The 17,955-nt window shown below is 28.9% G+C and overlaps 2 protein-coding genes across 2 annotated transcripts; one reads left to right on the top strand and one right to left on the bottom strand.

The window, feature by feature from the left end:
• Positions 1-903: 903 nt before the first annotated feature.
• LOC113366753 (EH domain-containing protein 3-like) lies at positions 904-16,053 on the bottom strand. Its single transcript, XM_026608409.1, has 3 exons — positions 14,829-16,053; positions 3,037-3,207; positions 904-1,247 (listed from the first exon to the last, which is right to left on the bottom strand). Exons 1-3 carry the CDS (start codon positions 16,051-16,053, stop codon positions 1,045-1,047), a joined length of 1,599 nt encoding a protein of 532 aa, XP_026464194.1. The 3' UTR covers positions 904-1,044.
• Positions 16,054-16,375: 322 nt separating this feature from the next.
• Positions 16,376-17,648, top strand: LOC113367304. The gene is made up of 4 exons (XM_026608919.1): positions 16,376-16,636; positions 16,983-17,147; positions 17,208-17,355; positions 17,578-17,648. Exons 1-4 carry the CDS (start codon positions 16,430-16,432, stop codon positions 17,646-17,648), a joined length of 591 nt encoding a protein of 196 aa, XP_026464704.1. The 5' UTR covers positions 16,376-16,429.
• The last annotated feature ends 307 nt before the right edge of the window (positions 17,649-17,955 follow it).

The following is a 17,955-nucleotide window of genomic DNA, read 5'->3' as shown; positions in this document are numbered from 1 at the left end:
TCATATCATATAAATAGCTAGTCGTTGCTACTTAATAGATTGTTTGAGTCATCAAATAGCAACATTTTTTCTGAAAGTTGCACAAAAGTCTTGGCATTGTGTACAACTGTACATCATAATATAAAAATTGCTTTCTTTCTCGTTCAACTAGGCGTTGAAATTGAAACCAATTACAGTTTGGTACTTGGTTTTATTCGAAAACCACCTTAAGAATCTATGTCAATATTATGTTGATGTTATTTGATTGCTTTCCTACATTTTATCATTGCATTAATCTTTCCATTTTATATAAAAATATCGCTTAGTTGACACTTTTAAATTTGATAACTGAGCATATCATCTCCTCGCACATCTATGAAAACATTCCACATATTTCTAAATATGATTATACTATTGCTATACTATAAATATCTAAATATGCATAATCTTTACTACTTATTTACAAGTTAGAGGATAAAATATTTTATTTTCCTTTTACAGTAGAGAGAAATTTTAATAATATAGAAAAACGATAAAATAAAATGTAATTGTTCAAATATCTATATTTTCATTAAGCACATATATAAATTAACATTATAAAAATTTACATACATGCATATATATATATATATATATATATATATATATAATTTTGATATATTATCTAAAAATTATAAAGCTATAGATATAAAATATACATATTTTAACTACAATGAATTAAATATTGTTCAGGTGTTTTGCAACAATAACAAAATATATAGGTGATTTAAATAACAAAATAATACTAATATTTTGAACCGAATCCTAAACAATCTATAATTTGAATTAAATTCAAATTACTGAAATATATAGTTATACAAATAAGCATATCTATGATCACTTGGGATGTATGGTATATGTTTATATGGACATATGTACGATTAGTTGTGTATATAAACATTTACGCAATGGAAATTCATTATATAAAATAAGGGTGCATATTCATTACCATATACATATCCACATATACACGTATATACAAAAGCACAAATCTTAATTGTGAATATAAATTTGTAATTAAAACTTTTAAATTCTTTTACTAGGTGGAATTAAATGTGAAGGTAATTCATTTGGTAATTCGTGTCCATCAATCTTAACCTGTATCAAATGCATTGCAAGTGCGAATTCGTCAGAGTCCAAAGCCCCATCTTTGTCAACATCTGATAATTTCCATATTTTTCCAAGAACGGAGTGTGGCAGTTTAGATTTCAACATCTCAGTTTTCGCAGCTAAAATATATAACAATATATTAATTTGTTGAACTGGATTTATATAAAAATAGTTAAAAATTATGAATAAAGGAAATAAATTAGTGAATAACTTTAATAGTTAGCTTTCGTGTCTAATTTCACGAATTAAAGTATTTTACTCATTAACAACTATTGTTCAAGTTCTTTCAATATATATGAAGTACATTTATTGCAAATAAACTTATAATTATTGACAAACGTTACAATTGAAGCCCATAATACTTTTTTTTGCTTTGAAGAGGCATTAATAATTAAATACATTTATTTCCATTGACTTTATTCTTGCTCTAATTGTTCTCAAATAAAAAATCAAAGAAACAAAGCTTGAATAAAATGATAGCTATGGGCACATTAGTATACGAAATCGACATTTGCCAAAGAAAACTCGATATCGAAGGATAGATGAATTTTTCCATATTCGAAAAGTATCTTTCTAATTAAATTTTTATATCGTTATTGATAGTCTATCAAAGCTGTTAAAAATTATTTTCAATAATGACGAATGAGCTTGAAATGGTCAATGGTACTAAAGCTATTTATTAGCTATTTATAGTCCAAGCCTTAAAGGAATTCAGAAAATGTCTTGTAGTAGTTTCCAACTTATTGATACCTCATCATTTGGTTATGACTTGAATGAAAATCGGAGAACTCGATTTCTTTTTCACTTTTTTGGCATCGACATAAGTTATCAAAAGAAAACTCTATGAACGACACATATAAAAGCGCACATAAATGTTGAACCACGCAATTCATCATTAGATACATCTTTAAGTATGCTCACTCGGGCAGTCATAAGGCTGCATTTGTTTGCATCATTACTGAATTTTCAACCTTTGTAGCCGATGTAGGTACAATTTGCTAATACATTGATGATTTGACGATTAACGAAAAATTTTTGAACCACCACGGAAACGACACATTAGTTCCAGTCGCATCAATGTTCTTTTTGCTTTTCTCCTTGGATAAGCCGAACTTCTACGACGTTTGCTTTCTATATTTGCGACAAGTCAATGAAACATATATTTTTAAGGATACTATTAAACTCATCTTCTCAAAAAAGTGATTTTTTATATAGAACTTATATAGAATTAGAATCACTAAACGAAATCATAGTGTTGAATTTTTCGCAGTAATATCCCACGTATCATTTTTAATCATTGAGGATATTTGAATTATTTTTTGGGACAGTCATGTGATAAGATTTCTTTTACTGTTTTTGTTGCTAATGACGAACAATCTTTAACAGAACACTGACCGTCGGTCGAAATGTATATGATAATTCTTTTTTTATGCGATAAGTCTTAGAACATTCTTCGGTTTCTTTTGATTTATTTATTTATTTAGTAATAATAAATAATTATTTGTGTTAAATGTAATAACGCTGATGAAACCAGTATGAATAAAACCATGTCAATTTCAGCATTTCAGGACCAAATGATGAGATAGAATGCTGAAAAGTGGGATATTGAGTTTTCTTCTATCCTTGTAAGATATTGAACAGATTGCTATTTTGTATTATTAGAATCATTTTTCGTTTTTAAATCCTCAGTTTTCTAATAGATGTTCATCACAATAGTTTAATTCACTACTTAAAATAAAAACCATAGAAAGCTTTTAAAAATATTTTAGCCCACAGTACTGTGGATTAGTTGACATATAAAAACTATTGAGTAATTATAAAAAAAAACATTACAACTTTGCATTTGATTAATTCAAGCAAAAATGGTTTCTGAATTTGGTTTCAAATGAAATTTCGAAAATAATTCACCTGCGCCAGTAATCTTTCCATCAATAGGGTTCAATGTTTCAAATTTAGCATCGTAATTGTGTTTCTCCTTTTTGACTATCCATTCTGGTTCACCTGCACCAGCGTCTATGCCTTCTCCTCTCTTGTATCCAAAAGGTGAGATGGTATCTTCAACACCGACGAAAGCACCGCCTATAATGAAATTATTCATGTTAAAAATAATTTTTAGTGTACAATTAGTATTAAATTTTCATCCAAGTTCTACAAATACTAAAATCCTCACATTTTAATTTTTTTTAACTTTCCGCAGGGTAAGTTATAGTAATCGCAAAAAAATAAAAAATGAAAATTTTTATAAATCTTTACGTTTCAGAGGTTTCTGAACATTTTGGCATACCTTAGAAAAAATGGATGTATGTGTGTGTGTGTGTGTGTATGTATGTATGTATGTATGTATGTATGTATGTATGTATGTATGTATGTATGTATGTATGTGTGTGTATGTATGTGCGGATACAAATTTTCGTCGACGATTTCGGGAACACGGATCAACCGATTTGAATAATTCAAAAAACATTCGATTCGTATTGATAAGGAGACGTGCTGATTAGTTTTTGGCGAAGGCAGGTCTATCCGTTCCGAAGATACGGGGCAAAAAGTACCGAAAACGGTAACTCAGTTTTCAAGAGGAGAGAGTATACGATTTTAATAATTCAAACAACATTTTACTGGTATTGACAAGTTGAACAACTGATTAAATTTTCATGAAGGCAGGTCCTGCGGTTGCGGAGATCTAGTGAAAAAAGTAAAAAAAAGTAAATTTGGCGGTCAAAAATGATCATTGGACATATGCACATAAAATTAATTTTAGCAAAAATTCTAAAGCTCACTTATGTACTTGAAATAAATAATTTTATCTTTGCAGTTCGGTTTATATATTACTTACAATTAGAAATAAGATAATCCTTTAATTTTAACTCCACTTGAATACTTGATTAAGTTTTATTTATTTACTTTTTATGTAAACATATTTTGTCTATAAAATACGAATGATGAAAGTTACAGTATTTATAATAATATATCTGAAAACATTCATTATTCTGCGAATGTTTTATTATTATTATTTTATTTGATTATTATTCTGCGAAAGTTGTAGCAATTTGCCTTAAGGAATGATGCCATAAACCATTAGTTTTATGATGTTTCACTCATTAGCTCTCAAAGCATATTATAAAATTCTTAATAATTATATCTATTTTGAAATCGCATTTTGGTATGAACAGCTTTTTAGTTCAAATTTCATAAAAATAATTTTATAGGAAGTATATTTATAATAAAGTTGAAAAGAACATTTCCAGAAATTTGCGACAATGAAGAATGAACTTGAATCCGAGACTATCACGACTGATTTATTCTTTTTGATAGATAAAATCCTGTAACATAACGAAATGTTTAAATCCTGACACTCGAACAATATTAGTTTAATATTAATAGAACCCATTCAGATAATATGTGGGTATAATAAAAACTGTTATGCTAATAATTATTATTAGTAAAAATTGTCATTCGAATAAAATGATTTTACAAAGATTTTAAACTTCAAAAGATACAAACTACTGTAACTATTATTACAAATTATTTAAACAACTATTTATTATTAGCTTAGATTTATATTTTATTTTCAAATAATAACAAACATTTATAGCCTGGAATTTTCTACAGAAAATTCGGTAACAAATGTAATAATTCATTTTCTTTGTCTATTTTTATATTGCATATAAATGTACTGATGTAAAATATATAATGATGAAGTATAATATCCAAAGGTAGACATATACCAATCCACCATTATGTTGTATACATTTTACATATTAAAATATATCTGTTTTTTTAATCGAAACAAAAATTGAATTGGAAACGAATGTAATGCCTTTATCACCAACCAATGGAACTTGCGCTTGGTCAGCTGTTCGCCTTATAAAACGGAGGCATGGCACACATATAGTGAAGTTATGAAAAAAAGACTTTGATTGTTTCATGATTTGAAATTATATAAATATTCATGAGGAATAATTTCATATCCAAAGGGTAGTTTGGTTTGGATATGTGCCCAGCTGAAGACTGCCTAAAGTAAATTTCAAAAATAAGTCAACAATTTAATTTGAATATCATCTCTAATAATCTCCATGATGTGTTTGTGCAATTTTGCTTAGCAATGGATAACCCACATATTGTAATGAAGATAATAAGACTACTGTATGGTGCTTAACGTTTATGATTTATAAGATGTATCTTATTTAGCTACACAAAATAATACAGGGTCCGCCAAAAAGCCAAAAATAACTTTTTTGTTAGCCATTTTTATAACCATTTTCCATTATTAACCGGAAGGATTTTGTACTTCCAAATTATCGAGAAAATAAAAATTGAGAAAATTTTCAGTAGTTTTTTTTTGCATCCAACAGTTCATCCATAGTTTATTTTTTTATTATTTGAATTTATCTAATAGGGCTTAATAATTATTGAATTTTTCAGTACCTATTGGTACTGCAAAGTCCAGGAAGGGATATTTTCACTTCACTACTGCTCGATATCAGGGTTGTTCGTGACGGGAATTGAACGTCTGATTGCAAACCTACGCGCTATAACCATTCCGCCACGAAGTATAACATCATTTTTTTTATTAACTTCCCGTAGGGTATGTTATAGTAATCGCAAAAAAATCGAAAATGAAAATTTTTATATATCTTTACGTTTCAGAGGTTTCTGAACATTTTGGCATACCTTGGAAAAAATTTTCGTTGACGATTTCGGAAACACGGTTCAACCGAGTTCAATTATTCAAAAAACATTCGATTGCTGTTGATAAGGAGACGTGCTGATTTTGACACAGACAGGTCTAGCCGTTTCGAAGATACGGGGCAAAAAGTTCCACAAACGGTAACTCAGTTTTTAAGAGGAGAGAGTGTACGATTTTAATAATTCAAACAACATCTTACTTGTATTGACAAGATGAACAACTGATTAAATTTTCATGAAGGCAGGTTCTGCGGTTGTGGAGATCTAGTGAAAAAAGTAAAAAAATGCCATTTGGCGGTCAAAAATGATCATTGGACATATGCGCATAAAATTATCAGATATTTTATAGAGATTTTAACAACAAGTATAAATTTGGTTTACATTCCTATGGGTTCCATACCAATCTTTATCCATTAGACGGCATTTATAATTCCTCTCTATGGAGTTAAAGCAGTACGATTGCTTTGAAAAAAGTTCAGAACTTCCAAAATAAGGAAAACATTTTTTTACAAAAGTATTTTTTCCAAAAAAATAAACTTTATTCAAAAATTTATAGTTTCTCAAAAATCTATTTTTTTTCAAAGTAAATTTTTTGAAAAATGTTTAAAACGGGAAGTTCCAGCAATTTGTCTTAAGGCACAATGCCCACTAGTTTCAATTTCTTTCACAACTGCTAAATAACATCTATTAACATTAGATATATAAATAAAATATAATATGATTTTAATAAAATTGATGAATAAAATTGTGAATAATAGAAAAAATATTAGAAAAACAGTAAAGTACGATAGAAACAATAAATAACAAGTGATAATAAATATAACAAAATAATATTAGAAATAATAAGGCTTTCTAATTTATATTTGATCTCTTCATTTACCGGAATCACGTTGCTGCCCTGGTTTCGGTATTGTAAACCCATGTCCAAATATTTCATAACCACAATATAACTCATATGATAATATATATAATGTAGGTATAAATTCAAAATATCTAGTTAAATATCGATGATTATATTAGTAAAGAGTCCGAAATATAAATTTATTTGTAGCTACAATATATTTATTCAGAGTTGTAGTCTAAACAATTTTGTTTAACGGTGTGTTCCATCAGCCGGACAAATAATTTATAAAGCAAACTTTAGCACGAAATCCAGAACAACATGATCTTCCGGCAATTAAAATAATTTGAAACTAGTGGTGTATCGCATCATGATTTAAAGCAAAGTGCTTGAACTTTTAGTAGCATAATGAAATATTCGAAAAATATTAAATGATTTCAAATATATTATTACGTCTCCCCATCATTAGAAACCGAATGGTTTTTGAATTATTCAAATCGATTCATCCGTGCGTCCAAAAAAGTAGACAAAAATTGTATCCTTAGACACACACGCGTTCTTTTTTTTTTAAGTATGCAAAAATGTTCAGAAACCTCCAAAAAGTAAAGATACGCAAAAATTTTCAATTTCGATTTTTGAACGATTACAATTATTTACATTACGCGAAGTTAAAAAATAAAGCCAATTCCTAATAATTGATTATTAAAAATAGATTTTTGGAAATATATTTTCTTTACTCATGAAGCAGAAACTAGCCAAGCCAAATGCGACCTTCACGAAATTTGTAAGAAAAATTAATTTTGGTCAAAGATCGATTAAAAGATTAGTCAGGCGATAAAGAATTTTAATATTAAACAAACTGTGGTGAATTTCGCATGACAGATAAAAAAATCCTTTTTTCGGTTTCAAGCGTTCAATATACATAGTTATTATATACAATATACATATATACATAGTTCAGGACATGTCGAAAAATATTTTAAGTCCATATACCGCAAATCACTTATTAATACAAAAACGATGAAGATAATTTCATTAAATTTTGAATAAAGTAAAAAATTTAACAAAGTTTTATAATTTTAATAATAAAGTACAACGATGATCATCCGCTTTTCATAGATGGATGAGAGATACAATAGCTCTGAAAAGCAATTGAAACGGAACGAGATCGAGACGATGAATGGAATTTAATTTTGTGTTTAGAATAGAGCTATCAACATAAATAATTAGGTATTAGTCATTCGAAAAATTATGTTCAGATGAACATGTATCAGTCAGAAGTCACTGTTGCAACTCTTTAATGGCGTAGATAAGCCGAAATTTTCTAATCAATGCATTTTATGTTGATCGATGAAGAAAAAAAAGTATTAAAATATTCGATTAATAAATATATTAGCCAGAATGTAATGTAATACAACTATCCGATGGCTAACATCAGGTCTAGAGCATAAAAAAGTGACAAATTTTAGTCACTTGATGCATTGATATAATTAAATATGGGAGATAAAGGGATATCCATCACACAAAAATTGTTGTTCCAGTAATTATTGTACTTTTGATCACTTTAGATTAGAAAAATGAATATAGCTGGTAGACTGTTGATATTCCTGATGGGTTGTTGTTGCTTCGCTCGCAGTTAAGTGTTTAAAGCGATGGGATATGAATCAGAGGTCTCAGGTTCGATAACCGATTCGAACAGCCAGATAAACAGCACTATTAGTATCGGTTTTCACATGGAAATACAAATAGTAATATGTTTCCAAGTGTAAAAATTATCTGTAAAATACCGACATAGATAAGTATTTCATCACAGCAGTCAATGGAAGTTGGAACCCTTAAGTTCAGATCGCTCTTCAACATTTATAATAATATAAAGGAGGCATGTAATTTAGGGTATATTGTCGAACATTAATTAATACTAGTAGGCCGCATGGCATCGTGCCTTAAGGCAAATTGCTGGAACTTCCCGTACTAAAATTTTTTTTTTTTAAAAAACGATTAACATTTTTGAAAAAAATTTACTTTTGAAAAATTTCGAAATTTCGAAAAAAATAGATTTTTGAGAAACTATAAATTTGACAAAAAATTACTTTTTCTTAAATTTTTTTTTTTTTTTTTCGAAAAAAAAATGTTTTCTTTATTTTGGCATATTTTGTAAATTCTGAACTTTTTTTTAAAGCAATCGTACTGCTTTAACTGCATACAGACGAAATGTTAAAGGGCGTAAGCGCCGCGTCGCCGTCTAACGGGTAAACATTGGTACGGAACCCATAGGAATGTAAACAAAATTTATACTTATTGTTAAAATCTCTATAAAATATCTGATAATTTGATGTGCATATGTCTAATGTTCATTTTTGACCGCCAAATGACTCATTTTTTTACTTTTTTCTACATATCTCCGAAACCGCTAGACCTGCCGTGATGAAAATTTGAACAATATTGTCAATACAAGTAAAATGTTTTTTGAATTATTAAAATCGGCCGCTCCTTTCTCTTAAAAACTGTGTTGCCGTTTTTGGCACTTTTTGTCCCGTATCTTCGGAACGGCTAAATTTGCCTTTGCCAAAAACTAATCAGCACGTCTCCTTATCAATACGAATCGAATGTTTTTTGAATTATTCAAATCGGTTGAACGATATTCCTGAAATCGTCGACGAAAAATTGTACCCGCACACACACACACACGCATATACATCCATTTTTTCTAAGGTATGCCAAAATGTTCAGAAATCTCTGAAACGTAAGAAATATAAAAAAAAACATTTTGGATTTTTTTGCGATTACTATAACTTATCTTACGGGAAGTTAATAATAGAATGGTTCTATTATTAGTAATACATGTAGGACTTTTTTTATTTTATATTTATTCGCATGTATCCAGCACACAGTAGACTTTATCATGAATAGCCTACAATGTTTACCTTAAAAACCTGTAAATATATTTTGCTTAAATTTTAGACATTCCAAATAAATCCATTAACAGAGGGAACATAAAAATGTCTGATATTTGTAAGTACTGGAATGATAAAGTGAATTATCAAAATTTTACATAAATGGAGATAAGAATTACTTCAAAACCGCAATACTTAGCTCAATAGACAACTTTCGTTATCTGCACATTCAGATACCGATAAGAATCGGTATGAATCATTGTTCCAATTAGACCTACAACACTCGACCACTCGACCACTCGACTCGTCAATTAGAGCATTACCGTTAAATTTAATTTTCGAATGTTATTTACCAATTCACTCATAGAACAAAACGTGACACGGAACATATATTTATACTGTGAATCTAGCGTAAATGACCGTCGAAACTAATTTAACTAGCACGTGCATAACTTTGGCCAAAAATATTCATGGGTTGTTCGAAAAGCTTGGAGCGAAAAATTGTCAGGAATAATAAAAATATTATTTTCAAATGTAAACTCTTTTGGCCAACTCAAATTGTGTGTAAAACAAGTGAAAGATGAAAAAAATCTATTTACTTTTTTTTGAAGGTTTAAATAATTCGATTATTTTGAAAAGTATTATTTTCTTAGTTCAAATCAGAACTTTAAAAACATCTTTTTAGAAATTTTGGAGACCTAATCAATAAGCCAAAAACCTTAGCTGTTCAAACTTTTCAAAACGACTCCAAGAAACACACCAAAGCTCTGCCAGCTACGAAAAAGAAATTCAAATTCATATCTATTTAATAATTATTACATGATTTTACCATAGATAAACAAATATAAATTTTATTAATACTCAATATTTTTATTAACTTCCCGAAGGAGAAGTTTATGTTTTCATCAAAAAATCCGATTGGCTAATTGTATGTTTTCTCGACGTTTCAAGCCATTCTGAATCGAAATAGACCAAATTAGGAAAAAGTATGTGTGTGTGTGTATGTGAACATATTTTTTGCCATAAATCGACGTTTTCTCGAGAACGGCTGGACCGATTCCAAAAATTTAAAAGCCATTCGATGTATCTTGATTTTTAAAAATTTTCGTCCACGTTTTAGCTCGCAATTATGAATCGATTATGAAAATTCAAAAACCGTTCGAAAGATATTGATTGGGAATCGTGCTGATGAGTTTTTAGTGAAGGTCGGCCGGGTCTTTTTCTTGTAATAAAGTGTTTGACATTTTCTCAAAAACGCCTGAACCGATTTCAGATATTAAAAAGACATTTGATGTATCTCTATGAGGACTATCATTTGTCAGTTTTGTGCGACGATCTGCCAAGCCGTTTCTTTATAATTTAAAAAAAAGTGTTAAAGTTTTCGTTCACATTTAAGCTCATACTACCGAATCGAAATCGAATTAAAAAATCAAAAACTGTTCGAAAGATATTAGTTGGGAATGACATTGATTAGTTTTAGGTGAAAATCTACCGAGCCGTTTTCTTGTAATCAACTGTTGAAAAAAAAATTTAAGCCGATTTTTATGGAACTTAGCGATATATATCATGGTCTTACTGTAATATTACGGCCTTACGACAAGTAGTTTAATATTAAAAATTCATCAAAATTTGAGAAAATGAGTAGTTTTTCTGACGTTAGCTAAAATTAAAATTATATTTACTTGGTATAACGATAGAGTACTTGATCTTAATGAACATACTAAACTATTAAAGTCCTATGGAAACTGGTTGAATTATAAAAATTGTTGATTTTTGAAAATTTGTATTTAGAAAATACTACCTTTTAACGTGTTCGTTCGTTTTCAATTATGTATAATAAATCCACTCGAAATACTTTTAATCACTTATAAATTAATTTATTTTTTTATTGATTAAGTCGATTATTTACACATATCGGGAAGTTCATGTAACTTGCCTCAAGGCTAAATACCAATACCAACTAGTTTAAAGTAGATGTAATTCAAGGGTGTACTTTGGTCGCAATTGTCATATAGTATTACAAATTCTTAATTATATTTGCTATATGTCCAGCAAGAACAGTTTTACTGAGACCATAAATTATAAGGTAAAATGTGAAAAAAAATCTTAAATATTGAAAATCTTTAAAAATCAAAGAAACTTTAAAATAGCAACGAACTGCAAACGTTTGGCTTAAATTCTTAGAAATTTAACGGATGGGCATGATAAATATTAGGTTGTCAAATATCTCCCTTCCGCTTTTTGCTCTTGGTTTAATACAAAAAGGCGGAAGAGAGATATTTGACAACCTATTATATTGGCATGGCGCATGAGCCTCAATTTATACTTCGTCAAGAGAGCTGCAAAGTTTGCAAATTCGCGAAAGTGGTCCCTTTTTATAATTCGTTTTTTTATAAAGACGTAATATACAAATAAACGAGGTTGTATTCACGGCGATCGGGACTATATTATTTATAACTAAGGGGGCGTCCATAAATCATGTGAGCGAGTTTTTAAGGGTTTTTGGACCCCCTCTTCCTTGGTAATATTCAAAATTACCCTCCCCTCCCCCACCAAACACCACGTGTATTTTTAGTTGCGTGAAAAAACTAAAATTTTTGATTTTTTTTGAGAAAGTTTGATTTAAAAAAAAATCAGTTAAAAAATAAATACACGTGATATCTTACCATACCACTCCCTCCCCCAGGTGATATTTCATGATTTTTTGTCAAAACAAAAATCTAAGTGATTTACTTTCTCCGGCCTTTATACTAATTTAAAGTATACCCCGTATCGGGGTATACTTTATATTACTTATATTTTTCTATTCATATATATTAAAATTTTAGTGATAATGCATGTATGCGGGTCTGTGTCCGTTTCTTCTTATACAAAATTCGTACTATACAACGAACTATCACAAATATTCTTTATTGAAAACCTAGACAAATATTTGAATTCATTTTATTTTTGCATTTTCATATCCATGTTTTAAGTTATCTCCCGATTGCAATTAAGGCCGTCTTTCACTGCTGTATGAATTAGTGTTCCCTTTAGCAATTTGAACGCACAAAAACAATAAATACAATTATTGGTCTATCGGCAAACAAGTGCACATACTGACAATAAGAAACACATCACAGCGAATGTAAACATGTGGGATCACTAAAATTTTCTAAAACAGTAACAAAATGCTCTGAATCAGAAGTATGTGCGGTCATGTAAGTATCAACGAGCACAATAGTCAACGATCAAATAGTAAAAGTTAAAGTTTGAAAGAATTATAATTTTTATTTACAAAAAGTACAATTTTTAATCTACCTTTTAGTGATTGTTAAAACGTTAACAGCATTCAGCAATAATATTAATTGGCAATTATATTAATATTTTAATTTTTCAATACAAAAGTTAAATCACGATTCTACGAAAATATGTCGTAATAAATAAAACTGTTGATCATACTAAATGTATTTAATTGTCATGGAAAGATCAGCAAAAACAAAGATCTCATTCAGGATGTTAACTATGTTTTTGTCAAAAAAAATCCGAGAAGCTAATTTTATGTTTTCTCGACGTTTAAAGTAATTCTGAATCGTTTGGGACCAAAATTGGAAAAAGTATGCGGGCGTATGTGAGCCATTTTTTCTTTCTTCGATTAGTTCTCAAAAATGGTTAAAACTATTTTAAAAATTTTAAATTTCTTTGTATGAAACGCTAAAATTTTAATAAAAACGAGAATATATTCATTAATACCATAAATATTAATAAAATCATTTTATGATTTTTAATTTCAACATTTAGATTATGTTACTACATAATCTGTAAGTTAAAATCGTAGAAATAAAACGTTTAAAGACCATAGAAATTGTTGGGTATACTTAAATTATTAAGGTCAAGACAAAACGCTGTTGAATCAGTAAGCTGGTAAAGGCATATGCATATAATTCAAGTTTTCAATTTTATTTTTCAATTGGCTTTTCGAAACAATTTTATATTTATTGTTATAGCATATATACCACGATATTCTATTAGAATTAATATCTTAACAATTATCATTCCCAGATTTTCTTGTATCTTCCAATACAACGTTTTAAACACAATCATTTTATAGCTTTTAACAATAATCATCAATTTTTTTGCATTTGCATTTTGCAAACATAAACAAAACATCAAGGGCCATTTAAATCTATATATATATATAAAAATGGAAGTATGTCATGTCAGTGTCCTATGCATCCAATGGCCGTGAAAATTTGAAAAACTATTAGTATATCCCCAGACAGGTTTTCGCATATTTTGATTGAAATGCAGTGGAAAGAGTTTGCCACCCTTTTTTTTTTTATAATGCGTATATAAAGAACACAATTTTATTTTTTCACCCTCTTGCCACAAACTCTTATTTTGTTAGAATTATAATTATACACATAATTAACATCCTGAAGGGGTCCTTTGTAATAGTAATTAAATCATTTTTCATCTCGATTTCTGTCAGTGACCTTTTTTGACTGAATTTCTCTGGATCTTTTGAGTTTATAAAAAGCTTAATTTTTCATAACAAAAAATTAATTTCATCAAGAGGTGTCCAATTTTAATACTTATTTTTTATGTATTAAATCAGTTCTCTTATTTTTTTTTTTTAATACGAGTTTGAAAAATTCATGCATGCAACCCTCAATTTTTCCTTCCTACCACAAAATTAAAAAGAATTTTGTGGTAGGAAAAGCAGGAATTGAAAAGAAAATAAATATAAAATTTTTAAAAATGTAGGGGAAAGCAGGTTCACTTTAATTTACGATAACTAAATATAATTTATAATTATATGCTATTAATTTTATGAAATGTTATTATTTCTATTGTTAGTTTTTTGATATTGAAACATATTTGAAATGATTTGCAGCCAATCCGTTTAAATAATAGTAAATTGAATTTCAATTTTTTTTATTTATAAATCAATATATGAATATATTTATGTGTATGTAATGTATTTGTTTGTTAAGCTTACTGTTTCAAAGCTTGTAGTTTGGTTTGTACTGGTTTGATATACTGAATGATAACACACATCCAGGGTCCAAACATATAAATAAATGAAGAATTAAAATTCAATTTGCTTTTTCAATTTAACAAATTGGCCGTGGAAATATATATATATATATATATATATATATACATACATGCATGAAAAATGAATATATGAATTATTGAATTCAAAACCTATATTATAAAAAAAATAACTAGTTTGCAAATCAAATTAGGATCACTGAGGAAAACTACTTTATTGTAGGCATATAATAATAACTTACCTTTAATGAGTGGTTCTATTTTAGATGTTGATTCCTCATGTGGTATCATATCCATCAACTTAGAAATGTCTTCAGCCATCATTTTATCAACTACTTCAAGAAGTTTTAATTTCAACGGATGAAATTTTGTAAAATCATGATGTTGTAAGCATTCTTGCATTTTTTTGACATCTGGAAAATCGCCTGGAGATATTTGATGCTCCCTTTGCAGTTTTTCATAAGTTTGTGGTAAATGTTTTATCAGTTCCTTTTTCTTCCCATCTTTTCCAAATACTGAAGGCATCTCTTTGCGTAATTCAGATATTATATAAGCATGAACTTTGGCCAGTCTTGCTCTTTTAATCAAATCATTTAACTTTCTCAAAGCAGCATTGCGTGGAAGTGATTGCATGTCTTTGAATAAATCTTGCTCTTCATCTTCAAATAATCGCCGATTTACATCATACCTCAAAGGCTGATCCCAAAATGATCCTATATAAACTCGAGCAACTTCTGGTGTTTGAAGCACTTTTCCCAGTGACCACATCAAAGCCCCATAAACCCTCATTAATTGCTGATGATCAATCATATCAGCTTTGTTTAATACAATGCGAATTTTGTCATCATGGCCTCGTAAAGCTTCAATTGATCTTCTAAATTCATCTGATATATCTAACTTATGTGCATCAAACAGCAGTATTATACGATCCACTCTCTCTGCAAACCATTCAAGAACCCCAGTAAAATCGTATCCTCTATCCACACGCTGTTTCTCACCGGATAATATACCAGGCGTATCCACTATTGATATTCCTTTAAGTACAGGTGAAGATAAAGTAGAACATTGAAACCTATTAAGAAAAGCATTGCCAAATTTGCTTAAAGGCCGAAATTGTTTTTTGGGATCAACAACTAATGCATTACCAGGTATCACGCCCTCTTTATCATCATACATAACGGCTATAAATCTATCAGTGGTCGGTTCAGGACCAATTCTGATTCCAGGAAATTCTCTTTCTAATAAATATTTGATGAAAGTAGTTTTTCCGGTGGAATATTGACCTACTAATAATATTAAAGGCTTCGCATCGAAATCTGGATCATCTAACATGGGTGAATGAAAGTCGTGAAACTGATAATGCTGTTCCAAAGGTAACAGCTTTGTTTTATATATCTTTTTAAGACCTTCCACAACATTATCGTACAATTGCTGCTTTTCGCCTTCTTTAGATAACCAACTAAACATTTTTAATTAATAATTTTAGTTATAACCACAAATTTGTCATACGTCAAAGTTGCGTCAAATACAATTTGAACGCCCTCTTGTCAAAACACCGTCACTATTCCACCGAAAATACTGCCACACTGAAGCTCGGGCTCACACACGGATTCCCATTGTGCATTGACTCTTATCAGAAAGAGCTATTGCCACGTGTTAATAGATTTCGACACGAACACGATCTTCTGATCTGGCAACAAAAGCTGAATACTTTCTTATATCATCGGGCAACACTCGTATCAACAAAAGTCCAGTGCTCACAACATGAAAACCAATTATTATTGACTTGACATTGTTCAAATGTCATAATCAAATAAAAATAAGAAATTTGCCTGGTCCTAAAATGCCAAAGGCAAAGAAATCGGCAACAAAAGCCAAATTAAGAAAAACTCAACATGATTTATTACAATCTTGCAGATTGTGTGGGATAATAGGTGGAAATCGGGTTCCTATCATTCAGGAAACAATGACAATAGGCGATGATACTTGCATAGATGAAAGTAATGAAATACAAATTAACAAAAAAATTCAAGACTGTTTATCCATTGAGGTAAACATAGAAAAATATTTTTATTAGTTGCATTTCATAAGCATGTTTGATACAATAATTATAAGATGCATTGCCTTGTCAGATTATATATTACAATGATTGATTTTTAAGCACAAAATAAAATAACTTCTATTTAATGTATCTATATTTATCGCACTAATTTAATTTGTTAACATCGATTTTATTTATTAAACAACTTTTTCTGAGTTTATGATTAAATATATAGAGTAGTAAATAATTAAATAGAACTGTCTATATATAAATATATTTTATTCATATATTATTTATTTATTTAGATATTTGTGTAATACAATAACAATACATGCATCTTTAATCATTAATACAGGTAAAATATGGAGATAATTTGCCACCACTTATTTGTGTTATTTGCTTAAACAAATTGAATGATTTCTATGAATTCCGAATTATGTGTTCTGAAACTAATATAAGACTACACAAGGCTTTGGGTATATCTATAGATAAACCACAGCCTGTTGGAATGGTTGTTTCTGTAAGTATTAAATATCATCAACTAATTTAGCACAAATTAATATTTATAATTTAAACTTAGACTGGAACTGCGGACAATCAGTTAGATTGCATTCTTGGTGTAGCAGGACCAGTATTTTTTCAACCATCTTCATCTACAAATAAAGAAGTAAACAAAAAAATAACACCAATAAAAAAAGAAAGTAAAATTAAATATAAAGCACCTGAAGGTAAAATACAATATTTTTCTATACTAAATATCTTATTATATTATATATTAAATTATGAATGTGTCAAAAAATGTAATATGTGATAAAGTTTAAAGGTGAAATTAAATTTATCTTTTAAATTAGGCTCAATTTGCTTAGATGATATTTAATAGTCTCTGTAGAAATCAAGTATATTTATCGATATATAATCAAGCTAATTTGTTTTTGGTTTGATTTGCTTAGCAAATGATGAAGATGATGACAAGCCACTAATAAAGAGAGTTAAGGTTAAAATGAAATTCTTGGAAGCCTAATAAACGAGAACGCAATAGGAATAGAAAATTGGCAGTGCTTGAAAAGTAATTTTAATATGACTTTTTGATTTTAAAAGATATTACAACATTTTGATTAAAAATATATAATTTGCAGATTTTCATTAAAAAGAAATTGGCTTTAAGAAATAAATCGATCATGGCCTCTAATCAAGCTGAACCGGTTGCAAAAAAAATAAAGAAAAAGAAACTGCCTTTTAATTGCAAGGTGTGTTCAGAAAGATTTGCTTCTCCAAATATTCTAAAGTAAGTTTTTTCATATTTTTTATGCATATTGTATAATTACCAT

Source organism: Ctenocephalides felis, unplaced genomic scaffold (genome assembly GCF_003426905.1).
Source record: "Ctenocephalides felis isolate EL2017-DRISC unplaced genomic scaffold, ASM342690v1 CF-g0.4_SCAFFOLD_01170, whole genome shotgun sequence".
In the NCBI taxonomy this organism is placed as follows: domain Eukaryota; kingdom Metazoa; phylum Arthropoda; class Insecta; order Siphonaptera; family Pulicidae; genus Ctenocephalides; species Ctenocephalides felis.
Note: the sequence above shows the minus strand (reverse complement) of the source record. Positions and strands in the feature narration are given on the sequence as shown.

Excerpts from the sequence above, each read along its gene's own strand:
- LOC113366753 (XM_026608409.1), bottom strand. The coding sequence starts at position 16,053 with ATGTTTAGTTGGTTATCTAAAGAAGGCGAAAAGCAGCAATTGTACGAT. Across the intron at positions 3,208-14,828 it reads AATAGAACCACTCATTAAAG|GCGGTGCTTTCGTCGGTGTT; the intron begins GTAAGTTATTAT and ends ATTTCATTATAG. Across the intron at positions 1,248-3,036 it reads TGGAAAGATTACTGGCGCAG|CTGCGAAAACTGAGATGTTG; the intron begins GTGAATTATTTT and ends TATATATTTTAG.
- LOC113367304 (XM_026608919.1), top strand. The coding sequence starts at position 16,430 with ATGCCAAAGGCAAAGAAATCGGCAACAAAAGCCAAATTAAGAAAAACT. Across the intron at positions 17,148-17,207 it reads CTGTTGGAATGGTTGTTTCT|ACTGGAACTGCGGACAATCA; the intron begins GTAAGTATTAAA and ends ATTTAAACTTAG. Across the intron at positions 17,356-17,577 it reads TAAATATAAAGCACCTGAAG|CAAATGATGAAGATGATGAC; the intron begins GTAAAATACAAT and ends TGATTTGCTTAG.